The following is a 16,488-nucleotide window of genomic DNA, read 5'->3' as shown; positions in this document are numbered from 1 at the left end:
TCGGCAAGCCCAAGAGGCTTGGTGGTTTAGACCACAGCGCCACCCGCGTCCCAGCGTGGAGACCCCCCCAAAACAGGGGAAATATTGGGGTGTTCCCAATGTGAGTATATCCAATGGTTAAACCGTTCCTAGGGCACCCAACGACTGTAGTAAAATGCTGAGAAAGAAATTGAACAATACTACTATGGATGGGCAAGTGGAGAGTTCCCAAGTGAAAGGAAAACCCGCCTGCTTAATTAATCCATTCCCCAAGGCATTTTGGACTTGTCTACTTGGAAACATCCTATGAATGAAGTCATTTTTCATAGCTGGTGGATATTCAAAAGTGCATCGCATTCGCAAAGGACTCGCGAGGATTCACAGAAGCTACCAACTGGCCAACATCAACGTTAGACCTCAAGCTTCAACGTCCAATTGCCTCCCCAAAACTGCATACAATTTGCAAAGAATACAACTCTACCTCTCTGCTGTGAAACTTCCCTTTCTGCTTTGGTCTTCTTGCAGAAGAAGGACCCGCAACTGACCAATGCCAAGGTCTTTTTTCTTCTCGGCTTGTTTCTTCTTTTTCTTCTGTTCCCCACACAACTGCAGTGTTTGGGGGCCCCCAGAATGACGAATGAAATCTAGTTGCTGGCAGTAGCTGGCCCATGGTCTGAGGGTCCCCCACACCTACTTTAGAGGAGCTCTGCAACTTCCACCCTTTCCAGACAGCTTACTCCAGCTAGGGTAAACCTTAACTCCCATAGTAATGTCAGATCTGCTTTCATGGCAGAGCCGGCCCTACCATTAGACTAAGATTTCTGGTGTCATGAACGGACACTTATTTGTTTCTATTCCATGTTTACTTTTAGGGACAAGGAGATGTTCTTGTGGGATTCCTGCCTCAGGGGCCAAATTAACCTGGCTAGTCTTGGATCCTAATCCCCAGGATGGAGGAACGAGGGCTGCTATTCCTGATTCTGCCTCAGGCAGCAAAATATATTGAGCCAGCCCTGGTAGCGCGGCATTATGGGTTTGAAGAATCTATACAGGCAGGGCCGGTGATGTGGTTCTTTCTGCACACCAGTTGGGCAAGGGAGACCTTTGTTTGGGAAGTAGCTACATCGCCATTGGCCTGTCCATGATGTCCCTTAATATGGATGTTGGCTAGAACTGCCATAAGTCCAGAATTTCCCTGACATATCTGAGATTCGTCCGTCGGAAATAGCGTCTGGGCAGAATTTTCAAAAATCAGTAAAAATGCTTGGGAAAACTTAGTCATATGGCAACCCAGTGTTGATTTTTGGGTGAATTTCCTTTAAAAAATAGCTCATATATTTTTTTGAGATCTTGCAAAAAATCCGGATTTTCACTTTTTGAAACCCTAATGTTGCCTCACACCAAGTCAGATCATTGGTCCATGTAGCTCACTACTGTCTACACCAACTGGCAGAAGTTTCCCGGGATTTCAGACAGGTATCCCTCCCTAGAATCATAGAATCCTAGAGTTGGAAGAGACCACAAGGGCCATCGAGTCCAACCCCCTGCCAAGCAGGAAACACCATCAGAGCACTCCTGACATATGGTTGTCAAGCCTCTGCTTAAAGACCTCCAAAGAAGGAGACTCCACCACACTCCTTGGCAGCAAATTCCACTGTCAAACAGCTCTTACTGTCAGGAAGTTCTTCCTAATGTTTAGGTGGAATCTTCTTTCTTGTAGTTTGGATCCATTGCTCCGTGTCCGCTTCTCTGGAGCAGCAGAAAACAACCTTTCTCCCTCCTCTATGTGACATCCTTTTAGATATTTGAACATGGCTATCATATCACCCCTTAACCTCCTCTTCTCCAGGCTAAACATGCCCAGCTCCCTTAGCCGTTCCTCATAAGGCATCGTTTCCAGGCCTTTGACCATTTTGGTTGCCCTCCTCTGGACACGTTCCAGTTTGTCAGTGTCCTTCTTGAACTGTGGTGCCCAGAACTGGACACAGTACTCCAGGTGAGGTCTGACCAGAGCAGAATACAGTGGCACTATTACTTCCCTTGATCTAGATGCTATACTCCTATTGATGCAGCCCAGAATTGCATTGGCTTTTTTAGCTGCCGCGTCACACTGTTGGCTCATGTCAAGTTTGTGGTCAACCAAGACTCCTAGATCCTTTTCACATGTACTGCTCTCAAGCCAGGTGTCACCCATCTTGTATTTGTGCCTCTCATTTTTTTTGCCCAAGTGCAATACTTTACATTTCTCCCTGTTAAAATTCATCTTGTTTGTTTTGGCCCAGTTCTCTAATCTGTCAAGGTCGTTTTGAAGTGTGATCCTGTCCTCTGGGGTGTTAGCCACCCCTCCCAGTTTGGTGTCATCTGCAAATTTGATCAGGATGCCCTTGAGTCCATCATCCAAGTCGTTGATAAAGATGTTGAATAAGACCGGGCCCAAGACAGAACCCTGTGGCACCCCACTAGTCACTCTTCTCCAGGATGAAGAGGAACCATTGATGAGCACCCTTTGGGTTCGGTCAGTCAGCCAGTTACAAATCCACTGAGTGGTAGCATAGTCAAGACCGCATTTTACCAGCTTCTTTACAAGAATATCATGGGGCACCTTGTCAAATGCCTTGCTGAAATCCCTGTCCTACCTGAAGATGCTAAGGATGGTCTACAACCTTCTACATGCAGAGCAGCTGCTCCAACACTGAGATGCGGCCCTTTCCTTCTCAATGACATCTCTCCCCAAGGACCTGCTCACCCAAATTCTGGAGACAGCACCTACCTGCATATTGCTAAATAGACTGATTATTAGAACCCCATGGAATGCTCTCCCATCAGATGACAAGGAGATAAATAACTATACAACTTTTAGAAGACATTGGAAGGCAACCCTGTATAGGAATGTTCTAAATGTTCTGTGTTTTGTTATGCTTTTATATTTGTTGGAAGCTACCCAGAGTGGCTGGGGAAACCTATTCAGATGGGCGGGGTACAAAATAATAATAATAATAATAATAATAATAATAATAATAATAATAATAACAGGCAGTTCACAACAGACTCTCTCCTCCAAAGGGTGCTTATCTTTGCCAATCCTCCATCACTCACAGAAGGGGGATCAGCACATTTCCAGCTGCTTTGTCTAAAAACTGCCAAATGAAATTTTGGGAGGAAGAAACAGAGGGACCTTTCGACGACGTATTGATGAGATCTCATTAGGCACTTAATAAATCCTTGCCGGGCGAAAGGGGGAATCGCTTGGCACCAGCCTGCTGGGGTTAGGGAAGGAACAGGGCCACCAACCAATTCCCTTAATTGACTGGCCTTGTTAATTGACTAACCTTTTACACCCATTTTTACAACTAATAGAGAGGAATAAAATTCAGAGCGCAAGGCTCCCAGCCTGAGCATCCCTCTGGGAGGCGTCTCACCATTAATTCCAAGGTCAGCGCAGTCCACGGGGCCTGCCGGGGAGATGGATTAGTCTCTCCGTGTTGGGAAGAAAATCCATTATCGAGGGCACAGCTGTAAGAACCGGCTTGTTCACCCAGTTTCACAAGGGCTTGTTCAGAGACCCCGCTGGTTGGTAAAGGCCGCTTACACAAGATCAACTTCGGAGGGGAAGGAATATGCCAAACTGGAGGAGCGCAGAGGGGGAGTCAGTGGGCTGCGCCCGATGGAGTGCTAAATAACTCGCGCCATCAATGCCAGGATTCACACTTGCGCAGTAGAACTTCCTCCCCTTCTCTCCCCACGCGACTCCGAAATCTGTTCTGTGGGTTCCCCAAATCTTCCAGATCAGATTTGAGGAGGGTGTGCATGCAGGGGGAGATTTGCACTGGGCAAGAACAAATCTTCATGGAAGCAGAAAGAGTGCGATGGAGACCCCCCAGTGTTGGAAAGACTCAAAGACCACTTGGTCACAACTCATCTCTCATCTGAAGGCCCAAAGACTAGCTGAGATATGGGGGTCTCACAACCCAACCGTGTTCAGGACTGGATTTTGGTGAGTTGAGATTGATAGATAGATAATAGTGCTATAGATAGATAGATAATAGTGTTAGAGGGGGATTTTCCTCTGGTGGCAGATGACAGAAGACCGACACCATGAGACCGGTGTAAAACCAAATTAAATAAGGACTTTATTTCAAAACAACACACAGCAAAGCTTGTGGGTGTTTTTCCTGCAGGCAGAGTTCAGACTGCAGCTTTTCTCCTTTTGTAGTCATGGCCAGCTGTACCCAATCAGCCCAGACCTTGCAGAAAACTGTTCTTAAAGGTACAAACATGTTTCTGTGCAGAATGTCTCCCAATAGATGGATAGATGGGGGGGGGGAGAGGGAGGGAGGGAGAGAAGCCACTACCTAAATCAGGCATGTCCAAAGTCTATTTCGGGGTCCTAATCCGGCCCGCCGGTTGGTTTAATCCAGCCCCTGTGGCAGTTTATTTCCTGGGGTAAAATCCTTAAAAAAGCTGAACAACTTCAATCCTAAATCTAAACCCCTGACCTAAATCTAAACTATACCACTTAGAGATGGTTGCAATTAAGTGGTATAGAAATTTAAGTCCATAAAAGAGAGAGAAAATGCCTTGGGCGCAGCAATGATGTTAACAGCCCTTTATTTTCAGCTGCACCAGTTTTAAAAGGGATTGTGTTGTTTCTTCAACGCCCTTTGTGTCAAGGCATTGACAGTCCAATGAAATTAGCCCAATGAAACGAAAGTCATAAAGAGGTGTCAACTCAAGGTCAGAGAATGCTCAAGGCTTGCTCACACCTGCAAGCAAATCCCCTGGAGCCTGCAACATCAAGTAGTTACATGCATGTGCAAATGCGATTCCGCTCGCATGTTCATCAGCAAGGCACATGGCTTGTGGGACACCTGTCCTCTGCTCCACTTTCCAGCAAAGCTATCCAGGCCAGTGATCTCACACCACATTTATTTCCAGCGATTGCTCTCGTGCACCAGCGCTTATCAGGCCATCCTGAGGGAGTTGGAAGAAATCTCCTCCCCCTCATCAAAACGACACCTTCTTATCAGGCACCAAGGCCAGTCCCATCCACAACTCAATTACCAGCTTTCACTGATTCAGAAGCTGGGACTCTCAGCCCAGCCAACATGGTCTAAATGTGTCAATCTGTTCGGAACACCCTCCAGCCCCCAGGCGCAATCACACCCCTTTTCTTGTCCTAGCATCTCAGTAAACAAACACATGAGCTACTTTACCCAAGAGAAATCTCTTTTTGCCAACTTTACTCACATAGTGGGGGGAGATTTTTTGGCAGGGGTTCGGGTTCGGGTTAGATCTGTGGAGGGGGTGGCTGCAGCTCACACGTGGCATCCACCACAGTTCCTCTGGTTTGCAAAGGTTCCCCCTGGCCCCAAAGATGGACAGCTATGATGAAGAGATACCTGCTGAACTGCTCCAAAGACTGGAGAATGTATTTCTGCTTTCTCAGATCCTCAAGCCGTTTCTGCTCTTCCAACAGCAGCTCTGCTGCTCAGCTCAGAATGCGCACGGCAGGAAGCATGTTGCTATGGCAAAGAGCCAAAGGGAAATGCTGACCTTATATCCCTTCCCAGCTCTTGCCACCAGGTGCTGTGAGTTACCAAGCGGCCTCACCTGTGTGGCTGCACCTTGCCTCTTCTGAACAAACTTAGGAAGGCCCCAGTCCTGCAAAGTCCTACTGGTCACGGGGCCTGGCTCCTGCATGCACTCCTGACAACAGGAGGCTGGACTTGGTGGGCCATTGGCGTGATCTAGCAGGCCTTTCTTGTGTTCCTGCCACTTGTCATGACAGCTGGCATTTTACTTGGGTGTTAGGAAGAAAAACTGACTGTAACATGATGGGGAAGACCCAGCTCTTTGAGCAAACATCAACAACAGACCTTTCTGTGTTGACCTTGAAAGCCCTAAACGGCCTCAGCCCAGTGTACCTGAAGGAGCATCTCCACCCCCATCATTCTGCCTGGACACTGAGGTCCAGTGCTGAGGGCCTTCTGGCAGTTCCCTCACTACGAGAAGCAAAGCTACAGGGAACCAGGAAGAGGGCCATCTTGGTAGTGACGCCTGCCCCATGGAACACCCTCCCAAAGAGATAGACAACTACCTGACATTTAGAAAACATCTGAAGGCAGCCCTGTTCAGTGAAGGTTTTAAAGTGTGACATTTCGATGTATATTTAATTTTTGTTGGAAGCCGCCCAGAGTGGCTGGGGAAACCCAGCCAGATGGGCGGGATACAAAGAATAAATTATTATTATTTCTGCCCTTTGTTAAAAAGGGACCTCTGCAGACAAGATTCAAAACTGTTGAGCAACACAAGATCTGTCGTGGGGGACTGGAAGATGGCAACAAGGTGAAAGACTTGGGACCACACAGCGGTGGGAAAGGGGACGAGGTATCAGCATGCAAGAGGGAACACACACACAAATGACTGCACTGTGGAAAGCAAAATCAGCAGCCGAGAGCACAGGGTGTTTGCTTTTTGAAGATCCTGGCAGTGAGCAGATATTGTAACAATTCTGGGGAATGCAGCATCCTGCTCACATGCCAGGGCTGAAGGTGCCCCCTTTGGCCTAGAAGCCTCCCGCTGTGGAGTCACTAAGCAAGGTTGTCACTCATCAAGAGAGGGCGCAGTGGGCACATGGGACGGTGTCGTGAGTCCAGAGTCCAGCAGCAAGCAAGACACAGAGTCGGAGGCTTCAGTCACCGGCCGAGGATCAGGCTGAGGCTCTTGGAGTTCAGGAGGTCACAGAGCCTGGAGCGGACAGACAGGAGTCCACAGAACCATCTCCCACACTGCCAGGGTGAGAACCAGGACTCTCGTGGGCACCTTCCTCCGATCTTGGGGAAGCAGATGCCTCCCAAAGCATCTCACTGGTGTAGCAGTGTAAGAAGTACAGGGGTGGGAGGCCTTGGAGCCAAGGATCGCGGAGCCTGACAGACAGACAGGAGGTGGGACAAGCAGAGGCCTTTGTTGGAGCAACTTGCTCAGTTGGAGCTCTCCATGGTTCTGAAATTTCTGAGCCTGCCTTATCCCATCAGGACCAACACCGGGGCAAATGGGGGGGGGGAGGATTGATTGAAATATGACAGCACTTTTGCAAGGTCAGTTCTCCAACACAGACATCTGGTGTGCAGAAAAAAGCTACAGAACTTGGGAACTCAAGGACCGCCTCTTTCCATATGAACCTACCCGGACCCTGAGATTATCTTCTGAGGCCCTCCTTCGTGTGCCTCCTCCTTAAGAGGTCCGGAGGGTGGGAACACGAGAACGGGGCCTTCTCTGCAGTGGCTCCCCGTCTGTGGGATGCTCTCCCCAGGGAAGTTCGCCTGGCGCCTTCATTATACAGCTTTAGGCGCCAGGCAAAAATGTTCCTTTTTAACCAGGCCTTTGGTTGACCTGATGGACATCCTATACCCTTTTAAAATGTGGCTCTTTTTTGCGTGTGTGTGTGTGTGTGTGTGTGTGTGTGTATTATTGGGTTATTGTTTTTATTCTGATTTTATATATTGTGATCTTTTTTGTGAACCTCCTTGAGACTTCCAGGTATAGGACGGTATATAAATTCAATAAATAAATAAAAACAAAAACAACTGGTTTCACACATGCTTGTCAGGAGTAATTCTGAGGCCTCCCTGCATTACAGGGGGTTGGACTAGATGGCCCTTAGGGTCCCTTCCAACACTACAATTATATGATTCCCCTAGTGAGGCAGCCTCTTCTATATGCTTTTGCTCAAGTCCAATCATGTCAGAAACAAGCAAACCACCATATAAAGAGGTAGGTCTCCAGGGGGTTTAAATATAGTTCTGTCAACAGGGTGATAAACTTGACACAACAATTGGAGACCATAAATTACCTTAAATGCACACAGGGACACACACACACACACTCCCTCTTTCAATCTGAGCTCCCATCTCGACCCTTTTTATCCACCAAGGTTGCTATTAAAATCCTTTACCTCCTCGCAGTCATTGCTGGAGATGCAAGATGGCTGGGCTTCCTCATTCAGAGGCTCGATCACTGTCACCTCCGCAAAGTCCTCCACGGATTTCTGAAACTCCGGCAGAGATCGCCTTCCATAGCGCTTCCCACCTTTGATGTATTTGGGTTGGGCTTCTGGGGAAGAATCTGCAAGCAAGAAACGGAATCCGAGACGTTAAGTAATCTCTCCAAGAAGAGATCCCCCTGCCCTGGGAGGGATGCAAGAGTTTTCTTATTCCTCTGGGAACAGAGGAAGCTGCCCTATACTGTGTCAAGCCATTGGGTCCACTTAGTTCAGTATTGCAGGCACGGACTGGCAGTTGCTCTCCAGGGCTGCAGGCAGCAGACATTCCCAGTCGTACCTGAAGATGCCAGGAACTGAATCGTGCAACTTCTGCTGAAGGAATGGGTTTCCCAAATCTAAAATCTGACTGTGCAGTCAGTCTGAAACGGGCCACAAAATCCCATTTTTCCTTCTCCAAGGGTGCATTAGCTAAAAAACATTAACTTGAGCTCTTGAGCAAATGTATAACAGGAACCCAGCTGTATAAACAAAGCTCTCTCCTTTATCAGTCCGTGACTCCTAATGAATGGCCTTGTCAGTTCCAAAGTAGAGCAGGGATGACACACCTGGGTCTTATCTTACATCCTGACCACACTGACGCACAGACCTTGTCAGCCCCCCGGGAACGGTGCCAGGAGTGCTCTTAGAGTTGGTGACCTTCTTACCCCAAGATAAGGAATACAGGAACAGGAACACCCTTCTATGGTCAAGAGTACAGGAAGAGGAAACCCTTTTATGGTTAAGAGTACAGGAACAGGAACATCTGTGATGTCAACTTACGTGTATAAGCTTTCGTGGCTGGATTCCTGGGGAAGGGGGAGAGGGTGCTTGGAGGATATATATACTGCATGAAATTTCTCATTTCTTTGGACTTGCTGTGAGCTGACCACGCAAGTGCCTTCTGCTATCCAGAGAGCAGAATAAACTCCCTCTTCTGAACCAGACCTCGGTGTCATTTGACTTCCTTCCTCCCGTCCGGGATCAACGCTCACCCAACCAATCGGTAAAGTCTAATAAGGCTACACTGAGCCCAAACCAACCAACAGACACCACTGGGATCTGAACCCAGGATTTCCTCTTTACCAAACAAGCCCTTAGACCAACTAAGCTACTTTTCTGCACCAGTGTATGCCTGACCTCTCTTGCTAGAAACCGCGGGAGAAATGTGACCATCTCCCCAGAGCCAACATCTTTTTGGCATCAGGCGAAGGTGTTTTTATTTAGACCTTGTTATTGGCCTTTCATGCCGTTGTGGCTACAGCCTGCTTTCCTCCCCGCTAGGCTTTTTGTTGAAATCTGATGTTTTTAAGAATGGTTTTATTCTGGGGCCTCTCCAAAGAGCAAAAGGGCGAAAAATAAACCGATCGTAAAATTGCAAGGAATCAGCAGCATGAGATGAGGAGACAGAAAGACGGGGCACATATTAGAATACTCCGAGAAATCCTTTGGAAGCCCAGCCTGAGAGACCCTCCAGTGTCGCCGTGGCAATCCCTTTTATACAAAGTCCCTCTCCGAGCTTGTTAGTGCAAATGTATTCGCCAGCTTAGCTATGCAATGAATTATAAAATACACAGAACCAGGAACCCTTTGATATCCTCTCTCTCTCTCTCCCTCCCCGACTTCCCCGGACTTGCACCCCATCCATGCATATTGCAAACCCTGGGGAACGCATGCTGGCGTGCGGGTGTTTGAACAAGGCAATTTTAACAAGATTTCCTGCAGCTGGAGCCTGGACATGAAAGCCATACGATGAAGTGCACAGATAGGGAAAATCAGAAACGAGACAGCCTGATTAAATAAGACCCAGAAGAACAAAAGCAAACCTTATCATCACCATTAAAGCTGGGCTGCTGGCAATTGGTAGCCTACAGAATCTCTCTGCCATGTTAGCTCTGGTAGATTCTCTATGGCCCGTTCATTTTCTTGCTTTGCCTTGAAAAATTGGGGTGGGGGTGGGGGGTTATTTCATTACAGCAAAGCGCAATTGGATTTCTCCAAAGCAGAGAGAAGCTAACCCACCATGGTGTGTGTGTCCTGTGCCAGGAGAGATCTGGGGGGAATTGCCAGGGCACTGTGACAACAGACCTCCTCGCGAGACCTAGCCCAGGTTTTCTTCAGCTAAAGCAACAAAGGAAGTCCTGCTCAGCTATGCCAGAATCCCCTTGTGACAACAACTTTAAAGAGACTGCAACGCAAACTATTGAAGGAATGAGTTTGCCTGCACCTATTCAGATTACAAGTGGGGGTCCACATAGAATAATAGTCGGAATCTCCTTTCTCGTAATTTGAAGCCATGGGTTCGAGTCCTGCCCTCCAGAGAAGGAAAAAACAAGCCTGTGCCATCTTCCATGTGACAGCCTCTAGATACAGTGGTACCTCGGGTTAAGTACTTAATTCGTTCCGGAGGTCCGTTCTTAACCTGAAACTGCTCTTAACCTGAAGCACCACTTTAGCTAATGGGGCCTCCTGCTGCCGCCGCACCGCTGGAGCATGATTTCTGTTCTCATCCTGAAGCAAAGTTCTTAACCTGAAGCACTATTTCTGGGTTAGCGGAGTCTGTAACCTGAAGCGTATGTAACCTGAGGTACCACTGTATTTGAAGATGGCTATCATCTCTCTTCTCAGTCGTCTCTTCTCCAGGCTAAACATACCCAGCTCCTTCAACTGTTCCTCATAAGGCTTGGCTTCTAGACCCTTGATCATCTTGTTCTCCCTCCTCTACACACCTCCCAGCTTGTCAACATCCTTCTTAAATTGTGGCGCCTAGAACTGGATACAGGACTCCAGGTGTGGTCTGACCAAGGCAGAAGAGAGTGGGACTGTTACTTCCCTTGATCTGGACACTAGAATTCTGTTGAGGCAGCCTAGAATAGCATTAGCTTTTTTTGCTGCTGCATCACACTGTGGACTCATGTCAAGCTTGTGATCCACTAAGACTCCTAGATCCCTTTACCCATGTACTGCTAGCAAGCCACATGTATGACTAGTAAGCCAGGTGACTGAATGCTCTTCCATAAAGTCCACACATACATGCACATTTCCAGATAACGCTAGAAGACAGGGAGGAAGCTTGGATCTGCCCTCGCCGGTCCTAGAAGGATCCTTTAAAAAAGTCCCATATGCTCAGAGACTTTGCATCTGTTCATTGGGGGAGATAGGAAGCCCAGAGCACTTGTTCTTTAGATGTCCCTTTTATGAAGAGGCACATAGTGAGACCATTGATCCCCTGCTGGTGAGGCTCGCTGACCTCCCGGAAAAGCAAAAATTCGACCTTTTCCTGTTAGGCAAAGATCAGAAGACGACCCGGATGGTCGCCAGATTCTGTGTACAGATCTGTAGGTGCAGACCATCCCCCGACCCAAACTAGTTCGTTAAGAAAATCCCCAAACTCGTTTCCATGGGTGACTCTGGGTCATCTCTCTGCGGCAGCTCATCTTAAAGTTTAAGTGTCTCTACGCTTATCACATTTATAAATTTCAAATTTATTGTTGTACATTGTTTTAAATGTTTGTTTTCCTTCAGGGATTGTTTTATAAGCTGGTCTCTGACCGTAATAAATTATCTATCTATCTAAAGTAAAGGTAAAGGGACCCCCTGACCATTAGGTCCAGTGTGACTGACTCTGGGGTTGCGGCGCTCATCTCGCTTTATTGGCTGAGGGAGCCGGCGTACAGCTTCCGGGTCATGTGGCCAGCATGATTAAGCCGCTTCTGGCAAACCAGAGCAGCGCACGGAAACGCCGTTTACCTTCCCGCCGGAGTGGTACCTATTTATCTACTTGCAGTTTGATGTGCTTTCAAACTGCTAGGTTGGCAGGAGCTGGGATCGAGCAACAGGTGCTCACCCCGTCGCGGGAATTCGAACCGCCAACCTTCTGATCAGCAAGCCCTAGGCTCTGTGGTTTAACCCACAGCGCCACCCGCGTCCCTATCTATCTATCTATCTATCTATCTATCTATCTATCTGGGAGAAAAATCCTGCTAGTCTTATATTCTCCCTGACACGCTGGCTTCCTTTCACTCATCTCTGTTGCTCCCCACAGAAGAGCACTGACTCACAGAAGCCCCGCTCTACAATTTGAAGTGGTCAACTGCAAAAGGAGAAATCTTGCGCTGGATCAGACCAATGACCCGTGTAGTCCAGCATCCTGCTCTCCCAGTGGCCAATCAGATACCTCTGTGAAAACCGAAAGCAGGAGCCTAGTGCAAGAATGATGTCATTTGAGTTGACAGTGGTGGCAGAACTGGGGGCAGGGCAAGTGCTGTGGCTCAGATGGAGCACCCTCTTTTATACATTTCCGTATATATTTTATAGTACGTTTCCGAGCACAATTCAAAGTGTTGGTGCTGACCTTGAAAGCCCTAAATGGCCTCGGTCCAGGACACCTGAAGGAGCGTCTCCACCCCCATCATTCAGCCCGGACACTGAGGTTCAGTGCTGAGGGCCTTCTGGCGGTTCCCTCACTGCGAGAAGCCAAGTTACAGGGAACCAGGCAGAGGGCCTTCTCGGTGGTGGCGCCCGCCCTGTGGAACGCCCTCCCACCAGATATCAAAGAGAACAACAACTATCTGACATTCAGAAGGCATCTGAAGGCAGCCCTGTTTAGGGAAGTTTTTGATGACTGATGACTGTATTTTTAATCTTTTGTTGGAAGCCGCCCAGAGTGGCTGGGGAAACCCAGCCAGATGGGTGGGGTATTAATCAGGCTTCCTCAACCTCGGCCCTCCAGACTTTTTTGGCCTACAACTCCCATGATCCCTAGCTAGCAGGACCAGTGGCCAGAGATGACGGGAATTGTAGTCTCAAAACATCTGGAGGGCCGAGGCTGAGGAAGCCTGGTGTAAATAAATTATTATTATTATTATTTAGTATTATTATTATTATTATACAAAAGTTTCCAGGTTCAATCCCCGACATCTCCAGGTACCACTGGGAGAGGCTGCCAGTCAGTGCAGACAGCCCTGAGCTATGCCCAATGGCCTGACTCATAATGCAAGGCAGCTTGCTTCCTAACACAGCCACTATAGCTAGTATTCTTAGAAGAAGAAGAAGAAGAAGTTTGGATTTGATATCCTGCTTTATCACTACCCGAAGGAGTCTCAAAGTGGCTAACATTCTCCTTTCCCTTCCTCCCCCACAACAAACACTCTGTGAGGTGAGTGGGGCTGAGAGACTTCAGAGAAGTGTGACTGGCCCAAGGTCACTGTTATGTACTGAGTTGAATAGGATCCAAACTGCAGCAGTCTGATTGGTCCTAGAACAATAGGATCCAAACTGCAGCAGTCTGATTGGTCCTAGAACAATAGGATCCAAAAGGCAGCAGTCTGATTGGTCCTAGAACAATAGGATTCAGAATGCAGCAGTCTGATTGGTCCTAGAACAATGCAGCAGTATGATTGGCTGGCAGGAACCACCCAATCATGCTCCAGATAGAAGTGAATCCACAACCTGATTGGCTTACAGTAGAATTCCGGAATTAGCCAATCATGTGCAGCCCATTGTGTAAATAATGTATATAAAGCAGATGCTTTGAGGGGACTTTCATTCATTCCTCCTCACCACTATGAGCTGAATAAAGAGCATGAAATCACTTTGCGACTCTGAGTATATTTCAGTCACCCAGCAGCTGCATGTGGAGGAGCGGGGAAGCGAACCCGGTTCCCCAGATTACGAGTCCACCCCTCTTAACCACTACACCACATTGATAGCATTTCCTTGTGCCTTTAGACAGGGCTGTCTTAAGCATAACCGGTGCTGTGGTGCAAATATCTCTCCGACGCCCCCTCCATTTCCCAGAGTTTTTTAGGGGGGGGGGACTTTGGTCTGGCTCCTTTCCATCATGTGGTCTGACTTGCGCTCAGCGCTGCACATAAGTAAGAGGCACCCAGATCGCAGCCCAGATGGCCTCCAGTGAACCTTTGTTCTAAGCGCCCGGTGCCCCTTACCTGCCCCTGTCTAGGGAAGTCTGCGCCACAGGAGGGCCTGAAAGCAGATAAGGTGGCTTGCCAGCTGTGCCATCCTCGCTTGGCGCTGGGATCGCACAGGGCACTTCCCTGCTCCGCTCGCAGACTCCACAGGGGGGCGTGCAGGCAGTGACATGGCCAGAGAGGGGTGCCCCGTCCCTGCCCCCGATCGCGCCCATCAGGCACCCAGGCAGCCCTGGCAGGAGGAGACGTGAAGGGGCTCTTAACCACCACATCACACTGGCCCACATGAACACTGGCTTCATGAACTTGCCTGATCCCCTTTTTAAAAAATATCCAAGCTGGTAGCCATGCCCACACCTTATTAAGGGGTTTTTGTGAGGGCCAGTGCTTCTCTTTTGTTTAACCTCTACTGCACTGCTTTCATTTGGAATTCTTTTCCTCGATTTTAATTGCTGCAGTCCGTCGGTGAAGGACGGGCGCGAAACCTTAGGAAGATATCAATAAATACAAACAATTATCTCCTCCAGTCTGTATCTGGGGTGGATTCCAAAATTGCGGTTTTGGTTTTGTTGACGTACGGAATGGCGCTCGCTGTTGCTTTTTGCTGCAAGATCGCTTCGAGATATTTTACAGAAAGCAATGCGTAATTGGAACCGAACAGCTAAGTAAATAAATAAGATCATTTTCTACACACACACAAACCTCTTGCCTCTTCAGCCTCCTGAGCAAGTCTGGAAGGAAGAGAAGAGAGGTCCATTGAAGGCAACCTCCTTGCCGTTGGCTATGCATCATTTTTTATGGCTCAAGCCAAAGTCTGCAGCCATTAAAAAATGGGGGGAGCGCTCTGGATATCGGAGGCCCTGGGCTGCTGGGGATCCCGCAGATGTTGCGGCTGACTCCATTCAATGAAGGGAATCAGCAGGCGGAGAGCTGTAACCTGCCCGCCTCCCCCTGCCATGCCGACTGCTCGCCCCCCCCCACAACCAGCCATTGCCAGGGGCTATGCTTTGTTATGTATCGACATCAGATGCAAGGTTTCTCTGCAAGGGGGGAAAAGAAACCTCATATTGACTTTCTTTGCACATATACACACAACTCAGATTTGAGCGGGGATGTGTGTCTGTGGAATAGAGACGCTCTTGATTTCTGATTATTTATTTAACAAAACCTGTAGACCGGCGGATTGTAATAAAACCTGAAAGTGACTCGATTTCTGAAGCCCGCGAGTGTGTGCTTCTGAAATACACACCCACCTTAGGGTGCTAAGGTGTTTTTTCCTTTATTTTTAAATAAATGGCACGATTGTAATGTCAAAAGACACAAAGGGGCAAATTTGTGTTTCTTTCTTTTTTTTAACATAGCATGTTATCCTTTTGTTGTTGTTGTTGTTGTTTAGTCGTTGTGTCCGACTCTTTGTGACCCCCTGGACCAGAGCACGCCAGGCACTCCTGTCTTCCACTGCCTCCTGCAGTTTGGTCAGACTCATGTTTGTAGCTTCGAGAACACTGTCCCACCATCTTGTCCTCTGTCGTCCCCTTCTCCTTGAGGCCTCTATCTTTCCAACATCAGGGTCTTTTCCAGGGAGTCTTCTCTTCTCATGAGGTGGCCAAAGTCTTGGAGCCTCAGCTTCAGGATCTGTCCTTCCAGTGAGCACTCAGGGCTGATTTCCTTAAGAATGGATAAGTTTGATTTTCTTGCAGTCCGTGGGACTCTCAAGAGTCTCCTCCAGTACCAGAATTCAATAGCATCCATTCTTTGGCAATCTACTCGTGATAAATACGCTTCAGCTTAAATATTTTCGGCTTGCGCTCCGTGGTGACCTGGAAGTAACGGAGCGCGTTACTTCCCGGCTTCGCCGCTCTCACATGTGCAGACGCTCAAAATGACATCACACGCATGCGCGAAAGCGGCGAAACGTGACTCGCACACTCACAGTCGAGTCTTACGCTCGCTTCAGGATGCGAATGGGGCTCCGGAATGGATCGCATTCCCATCCAGAGGTACAACTATGCATGTGAAAAGGATCTAGGGGACTTAGTGGACCAGAAGCTTAACATGAGTAAACAGTGTGATGCTGCAGCAAAAAAAGCTAACGCTATTCTAGGCTGCATCAACAGAAGTCTAGTGTCAAGAAAATCATAGTTCTGCTTGATTCTGTCTTGGTCAGACCACACCTGGAGTACTGGGTCTAATTCTGGTCTCCACAGTTTTAGAAGGATGTTGAGAAGCTGGAAGGTGGGCAGAGGATGGAGACCAAGATGATCAAGGGTCTGGAAACCAAACCTGATGAGGAACGGTTGAAGGAGCTGGGTATGTTTAGCCTGGGAAAGAGGAGACTGAGAGGAGATAAGATTTTGTTGTTGTTGTTGTTGTTGTTGTTGTTTAGTCGTTTAGTCGTGTCTGACTCTTCGTGACCCCCTGGACCAGAGCATGCCAGGCACTCCTGTCTTCCACTGCCTCCCGCAGTTTGGTCAAACTCATGCTGGTAGCTTCGAGAACACTGTCCCACCATCTCGTCCTCTGTCGTCCCCTTCTCCTTGT

The 16,488-nt window shown here is 48.2% G+C and overlaps 1 protein-coding gene across 28 annotated transcripts in view; it reads right to left on the bottom strand.

The window, feature by feature from the left end:
* Positions 1-16,488, bottom strand: part of NIN (ninein) — a 134,733-nt gene that overhangs the window by 74,963 nt on the left and 43,282 nt on the right. For all 28 annotated transcript variants that reach the window (XR_014546965.1, XR_014546966.1, XR_014546967.1 and 25 more), the window contains one exon: positions 7,934-8,103. Coding sequence is in view for 22 of the 28 variants with exons in the window: in XM_083608849.1 (XP_083464975.1) it covers positions 7,934-8,103 (170 nt within the window). In the remaining 6 variants the exon portion in view is untranslated. The remainder of the gene's footprint in view (positions 1-7,933; positions 8,104-16,488) is intronic.

This window comes from Podarcis filfolensis (genome assembly GCF_964270895.1).
Source record: "Podarcis filfolensis genome assembly, chromosome: 1".
In the NCBI taxonomy this organism is placed as follows: Eukaryota; Metazoa; Chordata; class Lepidosauria; order Squamata; family Lacertidae; genus Podarcis; species Podarcis filfolensis.
The sequence above is the reverse complement of the archived record's forward strand: the minus strand, read 5'-3'. Positions and strand labels throughout refer to the sequence as shown.